At 50.9% G+C, this 22661-nt stretch overlaps 1 protein-coding gene across 1 annotated transcript in view; it reads left to right on the top strand.

Moving 5' to 3' along the window:
- The first annotated feature begins 117 nt into the window (after positions 1-117).
- The window catches only part of LOC144740948 (gap junction beta-2 protein-like), a 27155-nt gene continuing 4611 nt past the window's right edge, over positions 118-22661 (top strand). Inside the window, 3 exon segments of the mRNA XM_078623639.1 lie at positions 118-642; positions 13288-15263; positions 21487-21790. Coding sequence (XP_078479765.1) covers positions 14874-15263; positions 21487-21790 — 694 coding nt within the window. The 5' untranslated portion in view covers positions 118-642; positions 13288-14873.

Raw genomic sequence — 22661 nt, 5'->3', positions numbered from 1 at the left:
GTCTCTCCTTGTCCTTCATCGTTAGCGCTGCTGCTGCTGCACAGTGGGTGGCTACTCACAGGGCACTTTACCCACCGCCCCCCCAAAAAAATCACAAAGTCTGCCCAAGGCTACACGGGGGACCTTTGCCTTGGTGTGGGCTCTGGCGTCACCACCGCACCCAAGCAGATTCCTCCTCCTCCTCCGTAGCTAGAGAGCGAGGGGGAGAGAAGGGGGCGAGCGAGAGAGAGAAACAGAGACACAGAGACACACACACGGATTTGGAAACTTTTTTCAGCGTCCACAGAGAGACACACAGATTTGGAAACTGCTTAAACGTTCACATAGAGAGAGGGAGACACGCACATATTTAGAAACTTTTCTAAACCTTCACATAGAGAGAGAGAGGGAGACACACAGATTTGGAAACTTTTCTAAACCGTCACATAGAGAGAGAGAGCGAGAGAGACACACACGCAGATTTAGAAACTTCTTTAAAGTTCACACGGAGCGAGCGAACGAGACGCACCGCTCCACACAGCTTCCAGGAAGGAATCACTTCAAATCCACTTTCACCTCTTCACGGGACTTCAAGAACGTCTGAAGGAGGTGGTGGACAAGGAGGTGGTGGTGGACGAGGTGGTGGACGAGAAGGTGGACGAGGTGAGAAGGGGCTTGCGGAGCTCCATCCGTGCGGAGGTTTTCCGCCAAACTTTTGCGAGCCGCGTTCTGGAACATTTCGCGTCCGACGCTGCTATAAGTTTACCCAGGTGTGGTGGGACATTCCACGTTCCTATGGCGGGTGCGGGACGAGCCTCGGCATGAGCACGCGCGTGCCGAGTGGCCTTTCATACTGGGGTGGGGGTTTGTTGGTACGGGTTTTATCGGCCCATTGTTAGAATTGGTGATCGTGATGATGTGCTTTAACTGATGGGGCTGCTGATGATGATGGTGGTGGTGGTAGTGATGATGATGGTGGTGGTGGTGGTGATGATGATGGTGGTGGTGATGGTGGTGATGATGATGGTGGTGGTAGTGGTGGTGGTGGTGATGATGATGATGATGGTGGTGGTGGTGATGGTGGTGATGATGATGATGATGGTGCTGGTAGTGGTGGTGGTGATGATGATGATGATGGTGGTGGTGGTAGTGGTGGTGACTATGAATGGTGGTGGTGGTGGTGATGATGATGGTGGTGACGGTGATGGTGGTCATGGTGGTGGTGATGATGGTGGTGATGGTGTATGTGGTGGTGATGATGCATGTGATGATGCTAGTGATGGTGATGATGTATGTGGTAATGGTGATGATGTCTGTGATGATGGTGGGGAGCGATAGTGTAGTGGTTAGCTCTACGCTGCGCTATGAACCCGGCGACCCGAGTTCGATTCCCGCTCACGGCCAACACCAGTGACGATTATCTGAACCGGTACCTGGGCCTCTCCTAGGTAGACTCAGCCTGAAGTTAGTACCTGGTGCGGCGTGTAAACATCGCCACTAGGGAGACAAAGGCGGTCGGGCGTGGTGCTGGCCACCCACCCCCTCGTGTGCCGTTCCGGCCTTCATAGGTGCTCGATAACAGCACTTGCCCCTACAGTCTGTTAAGGCTATATGGGGGATCTTTGTCTTTGTATGTGATGATGATGTAGATGCTGATGGTGACTGTGCATTGTATGAAATGATGGTGGTGGTGGTGCTGATGACGATATTACGGATGATGATGGTGGTGATGTATGTGATGATGATGGTGATGATGCTGGTGTGGTGATTGTGGCGTTGATCCCGTGACGAGGTCATGTTTGACGTGCACAGCCGTGAGAATCAACACATTTTTATTATCACCGCAAGAGAAATCCGATGATCTGTGAAGCTCCTTTCACTCACAGACGCCCTGCAGAATGCTACGACAACCACAGCAGACGCGACACGAGTGCAGATCGAAAGGAGAGTTAAGCAAATGCGAACTAAACTAAACCAGTTTGACACGTGGCAGGCTTTCGCGACCCAAATATTATTCATGATAAAGTTTGTTTTGGGGGGGGGGGGGTTCAGATCGCGTTATTATTTATAAATGTGTCGTCACCCTCCACCACCTGACACGGGCAATCGGTAAAAAAACGTGTCACTTTTACAAAGTTAATTTCGTAAATGTTTGTGAACGTGACACATTTACAAAGGACATTGTAAATGTGCCACTTTTACAAAGTTCCTTTTGTAAATGTGTCACGTTCACAGACGTTTACAAAGTCCCTTTGTAAACGCGACACTTTTTTCTGCTGATTGGCCGTGTCGGGTGGTGGAGGGTTACGACACATTTGTAAATAATAACTAAACGATATTTTTGTTTATTTTAAAACTTTATTTGAAGCTTTCGTCACTACGGGAATCCCTCTTTGGTCTACTTCGGGTAAAGTCACGTGGTCAAATGAAATCAGACAACAATAATCGAATACGACGTTTCGATCGCAACGCAAGCAGCTGTCATCAGGAACCGAATGAATGAGAAAACACAAACCGGATGAACTTAGAAACGCCATGCGACACAGCACAGAGAGCCGGCCAACACAGCAGTCAACACCCCGTCTGGCTGATGATGACGTTCTTCCAAAGAATGTTTAATTTGATTATTCTACCAGCTGAGCTATGCAGATTCTTATTTTATTTTATGTTTTATTTTTATTGTTATTATTTCCCTTCTACGTGACTTTACCGAAAGAACCAATCATTATGGAGATTCTCTTTTCGAGGCGATGTGTCGGCTGCCACGAACGGGACCAATGGGATTGTCACAGAAAGGGTCAAACCTATTCTTCTGTATGTTTCCTACAGAATCATAGAGACCCACAGAGACCCACAGAGACCCACAGAGACCCATAGAGACTCACAGAGATCCACAGAGACCCACAGAGACCGATAGAGACCACAGAGACCCATAGAGATCCATAGAAAACCCATAGAGACCCACAGAGACCCACAGAGACCGATAGAGACCAGAGAGACCCATAGAGACCCACAAAGACCCATAGAGACCCACAGAGACCCATAGAGACCACAGAAATCCATAGAAAACCCATAGAGACCCACAGAGACCCACAGAGACTGATAGAGACCACATAGACCCACAGAGATCCATAGAAACCCACAGAGACCCACAGATAGAGACCAGAGAGACACATAGAGACCCACAGAGACCCATAGAGACCCACAGAGACCCATAGAGACCACAGAGATTCATAGAAAACCCATAGAGACCCACAGAGACCCACAGAGGACCCACAGAGACCGATAGAGACCACAGAGACCCACAGAGATCCATAGAAACCCACAGAGACCCACAGAGACCACAGAGAGACCCATTGAGACCCACAGAGACCCATAGAGACCCACAGAGACCCACAGAGACCGATAGAGACCCATAGAGACCCACACAGACCCATAGAGACCCACAGAGATCCATATAGACCAATAGAGACCCACATAGACCTATAGAGACCCACAGAGACCCATAGAGACCAGCATAGTGCACAGATACCCACAGAGACCCATAGAGACCCACAGAGATCCACAGAGACCCACAAAGATCCACAGAGACCCACATAGACCCACAGAAACCCACATAGTACACATAAACCCACATAGACCCACAGAGACCCATAGAGACCCACAGTGACCCATATATCGTGAGCTCACGCCCCCGCCCTCTGCATACCAGGCGAGGTAGTCAACATCTCATGAGAATAGGGTTCCCCCCTTTTTTCTGGCAACAAAACAGCTGTGTCAAGATGTTTAAACGCCAAACTGAAACGTTTTTACGAAAAATTGTCTCTGCATTAGCCACAATGCTTGTGGTCAGAACGCAAATCCAAAAAAAACACATCCTCTGGTAGTGTATGATGATGCATTAGCTTCGAAACTGATTGGTCCACACCAGAGACTGCTTTCTTTAGACCAGGGCTGGGGAGCGTCTGCCGGCCCGCGGAATCATTTGGGTCTGGCCCTGCCAAGGCAACCGCAGGCGGGACTCGAAATTCAATAAATCTCGGAGGAAACCTTGACAAGCAGTTGCGAGTAGCAGCAACATCATCAACATAGATACCCACAGAGAATAACAGAGTTACACACAAACCCATATGAAGCCATAGATACCCAGAGATACCCACAGAGTTCCACAGAGACCCACACAAACCCATAGAGATCCATAGAGACTCACAGAGACCCACAGAGACCCACAGAGACACACAGAGACCCATAGAGACTCACAGAAACCCATAGAGACCCACAGAGACACAGAGACCCATAGAAACTCACAGAGACCCACAGAGACCCACAGTGCACAGAGACCCACAGATACCCACAGAGACCCATAGAGACCCACAGAGACACACAGAGACCCATAGAGACCCACATAGACCCATAGAGACCCACAGAGACCCATAGATACTCACAGAGACCCACAGAGACACACAGAGACCCACATAGACCCACATAAACTCATAGAGACTCACAGAGACCCACAGAGACCCATAGAGACCCACAGAGACCCAAATAGTACACAGAGACGTTTGATCAAATATGAACAGGGCCAATGCTGAAGTTGATCATTTTACACGGCCCGCGAATGATGTTCTATAAATATCCAAATGGCCCTTGGCAGAACAAAAAGGTTTCCCACCCCTGCAGTTTAGAGCCCAACCTCAAACGGTGTTAGAATGTGATCATTGTTTTTTTTACCCTTTTATCTGGCAACAAAACTGACACCTTTTTTTACGAGGAGTCATGTTTGCATTGACCACAATACCTGCAGTCGTAATGCAAAAAAAAAACATAACTCTGATAATGTATGCACTGTCCTTGAAGTTTATTGGTCCACACCCGAGACAGCTTTCCTTAGAGCCTAGTCTCATATGGCGTCATCTGGTCCAACACCATGTGAGACTGGGCTCTAAGGAAAGCTGTCTCGGGTGTGGACCAATCAACTTCAAGAACAGTGCATACGATCTTAAATTTGGAGCTTTCGTGACTGCAGGAATTACTCTTTGGTTCTTTCACACACAAGCAGTCATCATCATGATGATTGCTTGTGTTGAAATCGAAACGTCGTATGCTATTATTTAATTTATTATTTTATCTTTATACGTGACTTTACCGAAAGAACCAAAGAGTAACAGTGCATACATTATCAGAGTTGTGTTTTTTGTTTGCATTCCGACCGCAGGTATTGTGGTCAATGCAAACATGACTCCTTGTAAAAAAATAAGGTGTCAGTTTTGTTGCCAGATAAAAGGCTAAAAAAACAATTATCATATTTTTTCTTCTGCCAAATGAGGTTACAATGGTGGTGTTAGAATGTCACGTGTGCTGTGTGTCACGTGTGCTGTGTGTCACGTGTGCTGTGTGTCACGTGTGCTGTGTGAATCGATGCGCGCATCACGTGGCTTTACGGGTCCGAACTTGCATCGTCTGTGTGTGTGAACACACAGACAAAGGTCCCCCGTGTAGCCTCTAGCAGACTGCAGGGGCAAGTGCTGTTAGCGAGTAGCGAGGTGGTGGGTGGCCAGCGCCACATACACCCGGCCGCCTTTGTCTCTCCAGTTTTGATGTCGTTTTAAACACCGTCATTTGAGGCTGAGTCGACCTAGGGGAGGCCCAGGTACCGGTTCAGATAATCGTCACTGGTGGTGTTGGCCGTGAGCGGGAATCGAATTCGGGTCGCCGGGTTCGTAGCTCAGCGTAGCACTAACCACTGCACCACCACTCTCCATATCATCACTACCACCATCATAATCTGTTGTAATCCCCATCACCACCACCACCATCATCATCACCATCATCACCATCATCATCTTCAACATCATCACCATCACTACCATCACGACCATCACCATCACCACCATCATCACCATCATCACCATCATCTCCAACATCACCACCATCACCATCACGACCATCACCACCATCACCATCACCACCATCACCACCATGACCACCATCATCACCATCACCACCATCACCACCACCATCATCTTCACCATCATCTTCATCACCATTATCACCACAATCACCACCACCACCATCACCACCATCATCACCACCATCATAACCACCACCATCACCACCACCATCATCACCACCATCATCACCATTACCACCATCACCACCACCATCATCACCACCATCATCACCACCACCACCATCACCACCACCACCATCATCACCATCACAACCATCATCACCATCACCACCATATTCAGCATCATCACCATGTGGAAATTCACAGCAGCAGCCAAATGCCCCCCCCAATACGCGTGGTGTTTGATTCTAAATGTGGGAGGTTCCAGACACAAACATCCACGCAGCCACTGGGAGAGAGAGAGCGCGCGTATGAGATGTTGACTACCTCGCCTGGTGTACAGGAGGTCGTGTGTTCGATTCCGACCCTGACGATGCCTGCTGCTGCTGTAGATTTAGAGTTTGTGTGTCTCTCATCATCATCACGGTGGCTAGGCGATGTTGACTACCTCGCCTGGTGTACAGGAGGTCGTGGGTTCGATCCCGACCCTGACGATGCCTGCTGCTGTAGATTTGGAGTTTGTGTGTCTCTCTCATCATCATCATCATCACGGTGGCTAGGAGATGTTAACTACATCGCCTGGTGTACAGGAGGTCGTGGGTTCGATTCTGACCCTGATGATGCCTGCTGCTGTAGATTTGGAGTCTGCGTCTCTCTCATCATCATCATAGTGGCTAGGAGATGTTGACTACCTCGCCTGGTGTGCAGGAGGTCGTGGGTTCAATCCCGACCTTGACGATGCCTGCTGCTGCTGTAGATTTGGAGTTTCAATGTTGGACTTACGTTGGCTCAACGTTGGCTCGACATTGTCAAGGTCAGGGGTGTAACGTAGGGATATTTACATCGTGACTCGCAAGGGACCCCGGGAAACACCGCAGCGATGAGAAGACAAAAACAAATCAAAACAACCGCGAATTCTCAACAACAAAACGTGAAGCGTTCACTCTACAGGGGCAGGGGAGGAGAGAGGGGGGAGAGTGGTGAGAGAGTGGGAGGGAGTGGGAGGGAGAGGGGGGAGAGTGGAGGGAGAGTGGAGGGAGAGGGGGGGAGAGAGTGGGGGGGGGAGTGGGGGAGGGAGAGTGGGGAGAGAGGGGGGGGGAGAGTGGAGGGAGAGTGGAGGGAGAGGAGAGTGGGGAGAGAGGGGGGGGGGAGAGTGGGGAGAGAGGGGGGGGGGGAGAGTGGAGGGAGAGTGGAGGGAGAGGGGGGGAGAGAGTGGGAAGGAGAGTGGGGAGAGTGGGGGGAGAGTGGGAGGGAGAGTGGGGGGAGAGTGAAGGGAGAGTGGGGAGAGTGGGGGGAGAGTGGGAGGGAGAGTGGGGGGAGAGTGGGAGGGAGAATGGGGGGGAGAGTGGGAGGGAAAGTGGGGGGAGAGTGATAAGAGAGTGGGAAGGAGAGTGGGAAGGAGAGTGGGGAGAGTGGGAGGGAGAGTGGGGGGGAGAGTGAAGGGAGAGTGGGGGGAGAGTGGGGAGAGTGGGAGGGAGAGTGGGGGGAGAAGGGGGAGAGTGGGAGGGAGAGGGGGGGAGAGAGTGGGGGGAAAGTGGGAGGGAGAGTGGGGAGAGAGTGGGGGGGGAGAGGAGGGAGAGAGTGGGGAGAGAGTGGAGGGAGAGTGGGAGAGAGAGTGGGTGGGAGAGTGGAGAAAGTGGAGGGAGAGTGGGAGGGAGATGAGGGGAGGGTGGAGATGGTGGCTGCCTCGTGGTTAGGGGTCGGCACGGTTTGGCTCAAACCACCAAACCGCGGTTTGAACCGAACCAAATCGGTTTGGTTTGGCTCTGTTTGAACTGGTTCGGTTTGGTTTGGGGCTACGAAAACCGACTCGGTTTGGCTCGGACAGGGTGGAACCGGCTCAAACTAGTTTGGTTCAAGCCAACTTAAGAGGTTTGGTTTAGCTTAGTTTGGTTTGGTTTTGGTTTGGTTTGGTTCAGTCGTCGCTGTTTGGTTTGGATTGCTCAATTTGAAACCAGTTTGAGTCGGTTCAAACCGTGCCGACCCCTACTCGTGGTCGAACGTTCGACCACGACGGACTCACATTCCACGTTGAATGGGTTCGCTGGTTGTTACTTTTTTTCATGAAAAAAAAATAACCAGCACAGCCAAAGATCCCCCGTGTAGCCTGTAACAGACTGTAGGGGCAAGTGCTGTTAGCGAGTAGCAGCACCTATGAAGGCTACCTGCACTGTGGCACACGAGGGGGTGGGTGGCCAGCACCACGCCCGGCCGCCTTTGTCTCCCCAGTGGCGATGTTTACTACACACCGCTACACCAGGTACTCATTTGAGGCTGAGTCGACCTAAGGGAGGCCCAGGACCGGGTCGGATAATCGTCACTGGTGGTGTTGGTGGCCGTGAGCAGGAATCAAACTCGGGTCGCCAGGTTCGTAGCGCAGCGTAGCGCTAACCACTGCACCACCGCTCCCCACACACACTCACAGTGCGCTAACCACTGCACCACCGCTCCTCACACACACACAGTGCGCTAACCACTGCACCACCGCTCCCCACACACACACAGTGCGCTAACCACTGCACCACCACTCCCCACACACACACAGTGCGCTAACCACTGCACCACCACTCCCCACACACACACAGTGCGCTAACCACTACACCACCACTCCCCACACACACACAGTGCGCTAACCACTGCACCACCGCTCCCCACACACACACAGTGCGCTAACCACTGCACCACCACTCCCCACACACACACACAGTGCGCTAACCACTACACCACCACTCCCCACACACACACAATGCGCTAACCACTGCACCACCGCTCCCCCACACACACACAGTGCACTAACCACTGCACCACCGCTCCCCACACACACACAGTGCGCTAACCACTGCACCACCACTCCCCACACACACACAGTGCGATAACCACTGCACCACCACTCCCCACACACACACACAGTGCGCTAACCACTGCACCACCACTCCCCACACACAGACAAATTTGAAAGAAAAAACCTTTTTTCAAATGTTTTACTTGTGTTGCAGTCGAAACGTCGTGAGAATTTTTATTGTTTATATTTTAATTATTTTATTATTTCCCTTCTACGTGACTTTACCGAAAGAACAAAGAAGATGAATCCCTACAGTCACGAAAGCTTTAAATCAAGTTTAAAGTCAATAAAACTCAACTCTATCCCTGCTTCTTTCGGTAAAGTCACGTAGATAGAAAATTAAAAAAAATGTAAAATATATAAAAAATAAAATTAAAATTAAACATTTAAAATATTATGTTGAAAATAATGAAAGCATACAAACAAAAATATACAAACTAAACTATTTTTAAATCCTTTATATTAAGTTCGCTTGCTTGCGCGCTTACGACCGTGCAAATCTTTCGGTCGTTTTTTAACCCACTTCCCGTGATCCAATCGAGCTGACATTTTGCACACAGACTCGTTGTGCGTGACAATTTATGTTCGTGAATTTTTTTTCCAAAATTTTACACTTTTTAGGACAAAAATATTATATTTAATGACCAATTGCTTAATGCTGCCATGCAATCATCTGACCCATAGTTGGCAGCCATCTCAAGCCAGAGGACGAGAGGACTCTAGCCGCCACGCATATAAAGGATTTATAGTGAAAAACTTTGTTTTTACGGGTTATACTTGTTACGTCACCAGGTGTAAGGCCCCGCTAAGCTTGTCCAGAAGCGACCCTGACGATCACAAATAATGGCAACTCAACCACGTGGGATCATCGTCATCATCATCACGTGAGATCATCCTCATCGTCATCATCATCACGTGGGATCATCGTCGTCATCACCACGTAGAGATTCATAGCAGCAGACAACCAACTCTAAAGGCGTGTTTCTACAGATTCACAGAGACCCTTAGAACCCACAGAGCCCCATAGAGACCCACAGAGACCCATAAATATCCACAGATACCCATAGAGACCCACAGATACCCATAGAGACCCACAGAGACCCATAGAGACCCACAGAGACCCATTGAAACCCACCCACAGAGACCCATACAAACCCACAGAGACCCACAGAGACCCACAGATACCCACAGAGACCCACAGATACCCACAGAGACCCACAGATACCCACAGAGACCCACAGACACCCACAGACACCCACAGATACCCACAGAGACCCACAGAGACCCACAGACACCCACAGATACCCACAGAGACCCACAGATACCCACAGAGACCCACAGAGACACACAGAGACCCACAGAGACCCACAGAGACCTACAGACACCCACAGAGACACACAGAGACCCACAGAGACCCACAGAGACCCACACTAAGACGACACTATGTTATTGGTACGAGGTAAGACTCCACTGAGCTTCTGTGTCGTGGTTCTGTCTGAGACGCGACTCTGACGATCGCCAATAATGGCAGCTCAACCACGTGGGATCATCAGCATCAGCGTCATCATCCGAGATTTGAAGTTTTCGTGACTGCAGGGATCCATACTCTTTGGTTCTTTCGGTAAAGTCACGTAGGTAGAAAACATAAAATAAAAAAAATGAAAAACACGAAAAAAAACTTTAAGTAAAAAATAATTTAAATTTAAAATTACGGTTTTTTTTACGTGATTTTTTCATGTTTTTTTATTTTATGTTTTTTTTCTTCATTTTTTTTAATTTTATGTTTTATACCTACGTGACTTTACCGAATGGACCAGAGAGTAATCAGCATTATCATCATCATCGCGTGCAAATTCACAGCGGCGGCGGCAGCAGCAGCAGCGTCAGCAGCCCACGCGCACTCTGACACGCGTGACTGTTGATTCGAGAATGTGGTGGAGGGGGTGAAAAACCGGAGCGGTCACCTGAGAAAAAGAAACACGACCACGATGATAACGACGATCTCAATCGCTTGAGATGCTATCGCTTCTGAACAAGAGCTCCCACATATCTTCTTGGTTCTTTCGGTAAAGTCACGTAGAATGGAAATAATAAAATAATAAAAATAAAACATGATAAAATAATATTATTTGGAAATAATAAAATAAAAAAATAAAACATTATAAAATAATACTATTTTATTATGTTAAATTTTTATTATTTTATTATTTCCATTCTACTTTATTATTTTATTATGTTTTATTTTTATTATTTTATTATTTCCATTCTACTTTATTATTTTATTATGTTTTATTTTTATTATTTTATTATTTCCATTCTACGTGACTTTACCGAAAGAACCAAGAAGATGAATCCCTGCAGTCACGAAAGCTTTAAATCGAAAGCTCCCACATAGCAGTGGTTCAGTGAGGCCTTACACCTAGGTCGACTCATCCTCAAATGAGTATCCAGTGTGGTGCGTAGTTAACATCGCCACTGGGGAGACAAAGGCGGTGGGGCATGGTGCTGGCCACCCACCCCCTCGTGTGCCGTGCCGGCCTTTCGTAGGCGCTCGCTAACAGCACTTGCCCCCTAGAGTCTATGAAGGCTACACGGGGGATCTTTGTCTTTGTTCTCGGCGTCGATTGGCCCGTCACCCCATCGCACTCGCTGACGTCACAATCAGCGCCATGTTACGCGCGTCATCGCTGACCCCACGTGTCTCTCTGCCCGCCTCTCCGTGCGAACTCGAATCGATGATCAATAATTCCGATAATCACACCACTCGGAGCGGAGCAGAGTCAAGGATGCAATGCGTGGGGGGTGGGAATGAACAAGGAACGAGAGAGAGAGAGTAGAGAGAGGATGGGAGATGAGAGGTGAAGGTTCTAGATTTGAAGCTTTCGTGACTGCAAGGATTCATATTCTTAGGTTTTTCGGTAAAGTCACGTAGGTAAAAACATTAAAATTAATAAAAGTAAAATAAAAATAAAATAAAAAAATCACGACGTTTCGGAGGCAACCTCCGAAACGTCGTGATTTTTATTTTATTTTACTTTTATTAATTTTAATGTTTTACCTACGTGACTTTACCGAAAAACCTAAGAATATGAATCCTTGCAGTCACAAGGATTCATGATTTGGAGCAAGAAGAACAACTCGCTGTGGTTGTCCCACCTGATGACGATTGCCTGCGTTGCGATAAAAACGTCGTGGATCTGTTATTTAGCTTGTCTACCTACGTGGATTTCGATTTAAAGCTTTCGTGACTGCAGGGATTCATCTTCTTGGTTCTTTCGGTAAAGTCACGTAGAATGGAAATAATAAAATAATAAAATAAAACATAATAAAATAATTCTCACGACGTTTCGGCCACAACGCAAGCAGCCGTCCTCAGGGTCGTGGAGAAGGAGCAGAGAGACATATTCTTGATTCTTTCGGTAAAGTCACGTAGATGGGAAATCATAAAAATAAAATAAAAAATAAAAATAAAACAAAACAATTTTTTTATTTTTTTTATTATAATTTTTCTTATTCTTTTACTTTATTTTTATTTTATTTTATTTTTTATTTGTATCTGATCGTGTTTTCTTCTTATCATTTTATTATTTCCCTTCTACGTGGACTTCACCGAAAGAACCAATAATATCAATCCCTGCAGTCACGAAAGCTTTCCATCGAAATCGAGCGGAGAGATGCCGAGGGGGTGCAGGAGAGATGATGAGAAGGGAGGAGGGAGGGGCGGAGTCGGTTTTCACAGGGGGAGGGGTTCAGAGTGGGCGTGGCCACGGAGACGTCACGTGACCCAACAGGAGGCTTGAGCTGATTTATATTTCATCTTATTCTTGGTTCTTTCTTTTGGTTTATATTACAGAATATTCTAGATTTGAAGCTTTCGTGACCGCAAGGATTCATAGGTTTTTTTCGGTAAAGTCACGTAGGTAAGAAATATTAATAAAATAAAATAATAATAAATGAAAATTAATCAATTAAATCACGGACGATTCGGAGGCAACGCAAATCTCCGTCTTCAGGTGGGACCGTCACAGCCAAATTTACTGTATCAAGTGAAGAGAAATCCAAGAGACAAGATCTTATATATACTGGTTCAGGGGAGGGGGGAGGAGCTTATCTGAATGTGGGCGGGGCTAGAAGGGAGGGTACAATTGGAGAACCTCCCTTCTAGCCCCGCCCCTCCCCCCCACCGTTCCATTCCCTGACGACCACATTCAGATAAGCCCCTCCCCCCCCCCCCTTAACTTGTATTTAAGATCTTGTCTCTTGGATTTCTACCCACATGATACAGTTATATTACAGAAGTGATACATTGTAGATGTTCAACTCTAGACCACGTGCATCGGCAACTGAACTTTCGTTCGTCAACTTCCTTTGCCCCCCCCCTGCCGCTGCCTCACAGATCTCGACAATCGTCACAGCTACAGCAGCAGCAGCAGCAACAAAGCCACGGACGGGTGAAGCGTTGCCCTCAAGTCCTAAAAGCCTGAAGATGACACCGTAGCTGGGACACGGAGCTGTGCTTACAGCTGGAGCGGCTGTCTGTGCGCGCGCGTACGTGTGCGTGTGTGGTGTGTGTGTAGTGTGTGTGCGTGTGTCTGTGTGTGCGTCTTCTACTCCCAGACTTCTGGGTGTGCTGACGAGGACGAGATGGAGGAGGCTCCGTAGGCTAAAGTCGACCCCCCCCCCCCCATCGTGGCAAATGTCCCCGTAGTTTCGGGACCCCCGCACAACGCCGATAACGATCACCGCCGGCGCCGTCGTGGTGGGGAGGGATACGAACAACGCCGCATTACGGTTTTGTTTAATAAAAGAAAGAAAATCAATCGTAACACATCTCCATAAGCCGCTGAGAGCGCTCCTCCTAGGGAGCGCAAATCATCTCAGGGGCATTGACGCTCAGGACGACAGTTGTTCGACCGACTGCGAGGTCTGAACCTTGGGCGGGTTCGCCGACAGACAGAGAGGCCGGTGGGGTGGAAAAGACCGGATCGGAATCAATGAGCGGCAAACCACGCGTCGTCGCAGACACCACCCCCCACCCCTCCTCCTAGTGGCGGAGTTGAGGGCCCGAATCTTCGATCGCGCATCGAGACATCGGGGTAGAGGTCCGAGGAGCCGCGCGTCTTCACGGGCACAGCGGCGGGGTCAAGCGAAATCCTCGCGATCGCGGCCCGATGCTGTTAACATGACGGACCCTGAGACAGGAGGCCCGGGAGCCTTCCCGTGATTTAACTCATTCCCATCGTCAACGACATTCTATTTCTGGAGCAATGAGCCATAACGCTCGCGTGTATATATAGAGAGAAGATCAGCGGCCACCCAGGGCTGACCAAACCAAAACCCCCTTTGTCTTAGAGAAACCGTTCAGAACTTTACAAACCAAAACCCCCTTCCATCTTAGAGAACCCTTGGACAATTGACCAAACCAAAACCCCCCTCCATCTTGGAAGAAACCTTTGACAATTGACTAAACCGAAAACCCCTTCCATCTTAGAAGAAACCTTGCACAATTGACCAAATCAAAACTGCCCTCAATCTTGGAAGAAACCTTGGAGAGCTGACCAAACCAAAACCACCCTCCATCTTGGAAGAAACCTTTGACAACTGACCAAACCAAACCGCCCTCCATCTTAGAGAAACCTTACACAATTGACCAAACCAAAACCGCCCTCCATCTTGGAAGAAACCTTTGACAACTGACCAAACCGAAAACCCCTTCCATCTTAGAAGAAACCTTTGACAACTGACGAAACTAAAACCGCCCTCCATCTTGGAAGAAACCTTTGACAACTGACGAAACCGAAAATCCCTTCCATCTTAGAAGAAACCTTTGACAATTGACCAAACTAAAACCGCCCTCCATCTTGGAAGAAACCTTTGACAACTGACGAAACCAAAACCGCCCTCCATCTTGGAAGAAACCTTTGACAACTGACCAAACCAAAACCGCCCTCCATCTTAGAATAAACCTCGTCGCCCGCCAACATGAATTGGGGCGGCCTCCAGTCGGTGCTGAACGACGTGAACAAGAACTCGACGGCCATCGGGCGCGTCTGGCTGTCGGTGCTCTTCATCTTCCGGCTGCTCGTGCTCGTGGTGGCGGCCGAGAAGGTGTGGTCCGACGAGAACAAGGACTTCGACTGCAACACGCGGCAGCCGGGCTGCAAGAGCGTCTGCTACGACCGCTTCTTCCCCATCTCGCACATCCGCTTCTGGTCGCTGCAGCTCATCGTGGTGACCACCCCGACGCTGCTCGTCGCCATGCACGTGGGCAGCCGCAAGATGCGCTCGAGGCACCATCACTTCCCCGAGGGATTCGAGAACAAGATCCAGGGCGGCCTGCTCTGGACCTACACCATCAGCGTGCTCTTTCGGGTGAGCGGCACAGACACGAGGTTCGATCGGGCTGTCTTGTTGTGGGTCTCCGCGCATCTTAATGGGTCTCGATGCGTCTCTTGCTGTGTCTCTGTCAGAGGTCGCAAACGGGTTTTGATTCCTTACCCGTACCCGTACCCGGCCACACCAGGGTCGCAAATGGGAACCCGTACCCGGCCGAGATAAATAGAGACCCATACAGATACACAGAGACGCATGGAGGTGTGTGGAGATATAGAGACACATAGAAACCCACACAGACCCATACAGAGATACATTGAGACCCATACAGAGATACATAGAGACTCGTAGAGATACATAGAGCCCCACAGAGATACACAGAGACCAGAGGTCGCAACCGGGTACCCGATACCCATTCCCTACCCGTACCTTACCCGAATTGAGTGACAAACGGTGACTCACCAGTGACTCACGGCCTACCCGTACCCGGCCGCACCAGGGTCGCAAACGGGAACCCGTACCTGGCCGAGTACGGGTAGCCGGGTATCGGGTAGGGTACGGGTATCGGGTACCCAGTTGCGACCTCCTGTCTCTGTGTATCTCTGTGGGGCTCTATGTATCTCTACGAGTCTCTATGTATCTCTGTATGGGTCTCAATGTATCTCAATGGGTCTGTGTGGGTGTCTATGTGTCTATATATCTTCACACACCTCCATGCGTCTCTGTGTGTCTCTGTGGGTCTCTACGTATCTCTACGAGTCTCAATGTATCTCTGTATGGGTCTGTGTGGGTCTCTATGTGTCTATATATCTAGGCGTGCCTCCACACACCTCCATGCGTCTCTGTGTATCTCTATGGGTCTCTATTTGTCTCCACGTATCTCTATGCATCCCTGTGCATCTCTACGGGTCTCTGCGTCGTCCGGTTGCGGCGGCCATTGCCTATGGACCAACCCCCCGTGCGGTGCTGCGATCTGCGGTCTCCGACCGGGACCCCCCCCTCACCCTCGTGGCTCAAACGCCGGGAGCTTCACCGGAGTAACGCCGGGAGTCGGGAAAACCGGGGGATATCGGGAAAGAGACATTCGCCGCCAATTTCTTGCAGAGACTCCACCCCCCCCCCCCCCCCCCGCGTGACGTTTCGTTACCGCAACCTCTAACACCACTGAGCTTCTGTGTAGCAGTGGCTCTTGTTCAGAGGCGACCGTGACCATCACGAATGACAGCAGCTCAACCACGTGGGCTTAGCATCATGATCATCGTCGTCATCATCACGTGGACATTTATAGCAGCAAATACTCTGAGTGTTTCTATAGACTCATAGAGACCCAAAGAGACCCACAGAGACCCATAGAGACTTATATAACCTCACATAACTCCATATAGACCCACAGTTACCCATAGAGACAGACAGAGACCCATAAAGACCCACAGATACCCACAGAGACCCACAAAGACATATAGAGACCCACAGATACCCACAGAGACCCACAGAGACCCACAGATACCCACAGATACCCACAGAGACCCACAGAGACCCACAGAGACCCACAGATACCCACATAGACCCATAGAGACAGACAGAGACCCATAGAGACCCACAGATACCCACAGATACCCACAGAGACCCATAGAGACCCACAGATACCCACAAAGACCCACAGAGACCCAAAGAGACCCACAGTTACCCATAGAGACCCACAGTTACCAATAGAGACAGACAGAGACCCATAGAGATCCACGGCCTCCTGCACACCAGGCGAGGTAGTTAACATCTCCTAGCCACCGTGATTCTCTTTAGAGAGAGAAAGTTGATGGTGTGGTGCTGCCGCTGTTCCTTCTCCTCTTCTGTTGAAGGAACGCAGACCCACAGTGGGGGTAGGAAGCGGTAGCGGTGGTGGTGGTGGCGGTGGTGGTGCTGGCGGTAGTGGCGGTGGTGGTGATGGTGGTGGTGGCGGTGGTGGTTTGCATCGATGATGGCAGTGGTAGCGGTGGTGGTGGCGGTGGTGGCGGTGGTGGCGGCGGTGGTAGCGGTGGTGGTGGTGGCGGTGGTGGTGGCGGTGGTGGCGTGGTGGCGGTGGTAGCGGTGGTGGTGGTGGTGGTGGTAGTGGCGGTGGTGGCGGCGGTGGCGGTGGTAGTGGTGGTGGTGGTGGTGGTAGTGGCGGTGGTGGTGGCGGTGGTGGTGGTGATGGTGGCGGTGGCGGCGGTGGTGGTGGCGGTGGTAGCGGCAGTGGTGGTGGTGGCGGTGGTGATGGTGGTGGTGGCAGTGGTGGCGGTGGTGGTGGCGGTGGTGGCGGTGGTGGCGGCGGTGGCGGTGGTAGCGGTGGTGGTGGTGGTAGTGGCGGTGGTGGTGGTGGCGGTGGTGGTGGCGGTGGCGGCGGTGGTGGTGGCGGTGGTAGCGGCAGTGGTGGTGGTGGCGGTGGTGATGGTGGTGGTGGCAGTGGTGGTGGTGGCAGTGGTGGTGGTGGTGGCGGTGGTGGCGGTGGTGGTGGTGGAGGTGTTTACAACGTGGCCACAGTCACTGCGCGTTCCATCGCCCCAGGGCGGTCCAAATTCCCTGGTGGGTTCCATCGTGCACAGTGGACAGGTCGGGGCAGGAAAAGAAACAGGAGGCTATGGACCTGGCTTGCAAACCTCAAACATGCTGAACTATTTACAAATTATTTTTTGTTTACCAGGTAAGACCCATAGAAACCCATATAGACCCATAGAGACCCACAGAGACCCATAGAAACCCACAGAGACCCATAGAAACCTACAGTTACGCATGAAGACCCACAGAGATCCATAGAGACCCACAGAGACCCATAGAAATCCACAGAGACCCATAGAAACCCACCGTTACGCATAGAGACCCACAGAGATCCATAGAAACCCACAGAAACCCACAGAGACCCATAGAGACCCACAGAGACCCAGAGAGACCCATACAGCAGACAGCCAGGCAGTCCAAACGTGTGACGTTGATTCTATGCGTGGAGGGGAAAACCGGAGAACCCGGAGACAAATCCACGCGACCATGGGGGGAAAGAGAGAGAGACACAAACGCCAAATCTACAGCAGCAGGGTCGGGATCAAACCCACGACCTCCTGTACACCAGGCGAGGTAGTCAACATCTCCTAGCCACCGTGTTGATGATGGGAGAGAGAGAGACACGCAAACGCCAATTATACAGCAGCAGGCGGCGTCAGGGTCGGGATCGAACCCACGACCTCCTGCGTACCAGGCGAGGTAGTCAACATCTCCTAGCCACCGTGATGACGATGAGAGAGAGACACGCAAACTCCAAATATACAGCAGCAGCAGGCATCGTCAGGGTCGGGATCGACCCCACGACCTCCTGCGTACCAGGTGAGGTAGTCAACATCTCCTAGCCGCCGTGATGACAATGAGAGAGAGAGAGACACACAAACTCCAAATATACAGCAGCAGCAGGCATCGTCAGGCTCGGGATCGAACCCACGATCTCCTGCACACCAGGCGAGGTAGTTAACATCTCCTAGCCACCGTGATGATGATGATGAGAGAGAGAGACGCAAACTCCAAATCTACAACAGCAGGCATCGTCAGGGTCGGGATCTAACCCACGACCTCCTGCGTACCAGGCGAGGTAGTCAACATCTCCTAGCCACCGTGATGATGATGAGAGAGAGAGAGACACACAAACTCCAAATCTACAGCAGCAGCCATCGTCAGGGTCGGGTTGGAACCCACGACCTCCTATACACCAGGCGAGGTAGTCAACATTTCCTAGCCAACGTGATGACGATGAGAGACACACAAACTCCAAATATACAGCAGTAGCAGGCATCGTCAGGGTCGGGATCGACCCCACGACCTCCTGCACACCAGGCGAGGTAGTCAACATCTCCTAGCCACCGTGATAATGATGATGAGAGAGAGAGACGCAAACCCAAATCTACAGCAGCAGCAGGCATCGTCAGGGTCGGGATCGAACCCACGACCTCCTGCACACCAGGCGAGGTAGTCAACATCTCATAGCCACCGTGATGATGATGAGAGAGAGACGCAGACTCCAAATCTACAGCAGCAGCAGGCATCGTCAGGGTCGGGTTCGAACCCACGACCTCCTGCGTACCAGGCGAGGTAGTTAACATCTCCTAGCCACCGTGATGACGATGAGAGACACGCAAACTCCAAATCTACAGCAGCAGCAGGCATCGTCAGGGTCGGGTTGGAACCCACGACCTCCTGCGTACCAGGCGAGGTAGTCAACATCTCATAGCCACCGTGATGATGATGAGAGAGAGACGCAGACTCCAAATCTACAGCAGCAGCAGGCATCGTCAGGGTCGGGTTCGAACCCACGACCTCCTGCGTACCAGGCGAGGTAGTTAACATCTCCTAGCCACCGTGATGACGATGAGAGACACACAAACTCCAAATCTACAGCAGCAGGCGTTGTCAGGGTCGGGATCAAAACCACGACCTCCTGCACACCAGGCGAGGTAGTCAACATCTCCTAACCACCATGATAAGGATGATGAGAGAGAGACACGTAAACCCCAAATATACAGCAGCAGGCGTTGTCAGGGTCGGGATCGAACCCACGACCTCCTGCGTACCAGGCGAGGAAGTCAACATCTCCTAGCCACCGTGATGACGATGAGAGAGAGAGACACACAAACTCCAAATATACAGCAGCAGCAGCAGGCGTTGTCAGGGTCGGGATCGAACCCACGACCTCCTGCACACCAGGCGAGGTAGTTAACATCTCCTAGCCACCGTGATGATGAGAGAGACACGCAAACTCCAAATCTACAGCAGCAGGCATCGTCAGGGTCGGGTTGGAACCCACGACCTCCTGCGTACCAGGCGAGGTAGTCAACATCTCATAGCCACCGTGATGATGATGAGAGAGAGACGCAGACTCCAAATCTACAGCAGCAGCAGCAGGCATCGTCAGGGTCGGGTTCGAACCCACGACCTCCTGCGTACCAGGCGAGGTAGTTAACATCTCCTAGCCACCGTGATGACGATGAGAGACACGCAAACTCCAAATCTACAGCAGCAGGCATCGTCAGGGTCGGGTTGGAACCCACGACCTCCTGCGTACCAGGCGAGGTAGTCAACATCTCATAGCCACCGTGATGATGATGAGAGAGAGACGCAGACTCCAAATCTACAGCAGCAGCAGGCATCGTCAGGGTCGGGTTCGAACCCACGACCTCCTGCGTACCAGGCGAGGTAGTTAACATCTCCTAGCCACCGTGATGACGATGAGAGACACACAAACTCCAAATCTACAGCAGCAGGCGTTGTCAGGGTCGGGATCAAAACCACGACCTCCTGCACACCAGGCGAGGTAGTCAACATCTCCTAACCACCATGATAATGATGATGAGAGAGAGACACGTAAACCCCAAATATACAGCAGCAAGCATCGTCAGGGTCGGGATCGACCCACGACCTCCTGCACACCAGGTGAGGTAGTCAACATCTCCGAGCCACCGTGATGATGATTAAAGAGAGAGACACACAAACTCCAAATCTACAGCAGCAGGCGTTGTCAGGGTCGGGATCGAACCCACGACCTCCTGCGTACCAGGCGAGGAAGTCAACATCTCCTAGCCACCGTGATGACGATGAGAGAGAGAGACACACAAACTCCAAATATACAGCAGCAGCAGCAGGCGTTGTCAGGGTCGGGATCGAACCCACGACCTCCTGCGCACCAGGCGAGGTAGTCAACATCTCCTAGCCACCGTGATGACGATGAGAGAGAGAGAGACACGCAAACTCCAAATATACAGCAGCAGCAGGCATCGTCAGGGTCGGGATCGAACGCACGACCTCCTGTATACCAGGTGAGGTAGTCAACATCTCCTAGCCACCGTGATGACGATGAGAGAGAGAGAGCGAGACACACAAACTCCAAATATACAGCAGCAGCAGCAGGCGTTGTCAGGGTCGGGATCGACCCCACGACCTCCTGCGTACCAGGCGAGGTAGTTAACATCTCCTAGCCACCGTGATGACGATGAGAGACACACAAACTCCAGATATACAGCAGCAGGCGTTGTCAGTGTCGGGATCAAACCCACGACCTCCTGCACACCAGGCGAGGTAGTCAACATCTCCTAACCACCATGATAATGATGATGAGAGAGAGACACGTAAACCCCAAATATACAGCAGCAAGCATCGTCAGGGTCGGGATCGACCCACGACCTCCTGCACACCAGGCGAGGTAGTCAACATCTCTCTACCCCCCCACTCACCCACCCCCTCCTACTCCCAGATCATCTTCGAGACGGGCAGCCTGTACATCTTCTACATCCTCTACGGAGGCTACTCGCTGCCGCGCCTTGTCAAGTGCACCGAGGAGCCGTGTCCCAACATCGTCGACTGCTTCGTGTCGCGCCCCAGCGAGAAGACGGTCTTCGTGGTCTTCATGCTCACCGTGTCGGCCATCTGCCTGCTGCTCAACGTCATCGAGTTCTTCTACCTCGCCATCAAGTACTTCTGCATGCGCAAGCGCTACCGCAGGACCGTCACGGAGCCACGCGCCTCCGCCGTCAGCGGCGGGTCCGGCAACCCGGCCGGTGAGGGACTGTGTGTGCGTGTGTCTGTGTGTGTGTGTTTGTGTGTCTGTGTGTGTGTTTGTGTGTCTGTGTGTGTGTCTGTGTGTGTGTGTGTGTCTGTGTGTGTGTCTGTGTGTGTGTGTCTGTGTGGGTCTGTGTGTGTGTCTGTGTGTGTGTGTCTGTGTGGGTCTGTGTGTGTGTCTGTGTGTGTGTGTGTATGTGTGTGTGTGTGTCTGTGTGTCTCTCTGTGTGTCTGTGTGTCTGTGTGTGTGTGTCTGTGTGGGTATCTGTGTGTGTGTGTCTGTGTGGGTATCTGTGTGTCTGTGTGTGTGTCTGTGTGTGTGTGTGTCTGTGTGTGTGTGTGTGTCTGTGTGTGTCTGTGTGTCTGTGTGTCTATGTGTGTGTCTGTGTGTGTGTCTGTGTGTGTGTCTGTGTGTCTCTGTGTGTGTGTCTGTGTGTCTGTGTGTGTGTCTGTGTGTCTGTGTGTCTATGTGTTTGTCTGTGTGTTTGTCTGTGTGTGTGTCTGTGTGTGTGTCTGTGTGTGTGTCTCTCTGTGTGTGTCTGTGTGTCTGTGTGTGTGTCTGTGTATGTGTCTGTGTGTGTCTGTGTCTGTGTGTGTGTGTCTGTGTGGGTATCTGTGTGTCTGTGTGTGTGTCTGTGTTTGTGTGTGTCTGTGTGTGTGTGTGTGTCTGTGTGTGTCTGTGTGTCTGTGTGTCTATGTGTGTGTCTGTGTGTGTGTCTGTGTGTGTGTCTGTGTGTGTGTCTGTGTGTGTGTGTGTCTGTGTGTGTGTCTGTGTATGTGTCTGTGTGTGTCTGTGTGTGTGTGTGTCTGTGTGTGTGTGTGTCTGTGTGTGTGTCTGTGTGTCTCTGTGTGTGTGTCTGTGTGTCTGTG

The sequence above is a fragment of the Lampetra planeri genome, unplaced genomic scaffold, assembly GCF_965212315.1.
Source record: "Lampetra planeri unplaced genomic scaffold, kcLamPlan1.2.h2 scaffold_356, whole genome shotgun sequence".
NCBI classification, from domain to species: Eukaryota; Metazoa; Chordata; class Hyperoartia; order Petromyzontiformes; family Petromyzontidae; genus Lampetra; species Lampetra planeri.
This window is presented reverse-complemented; position numbering and strand designations above follow the sequence as displayed.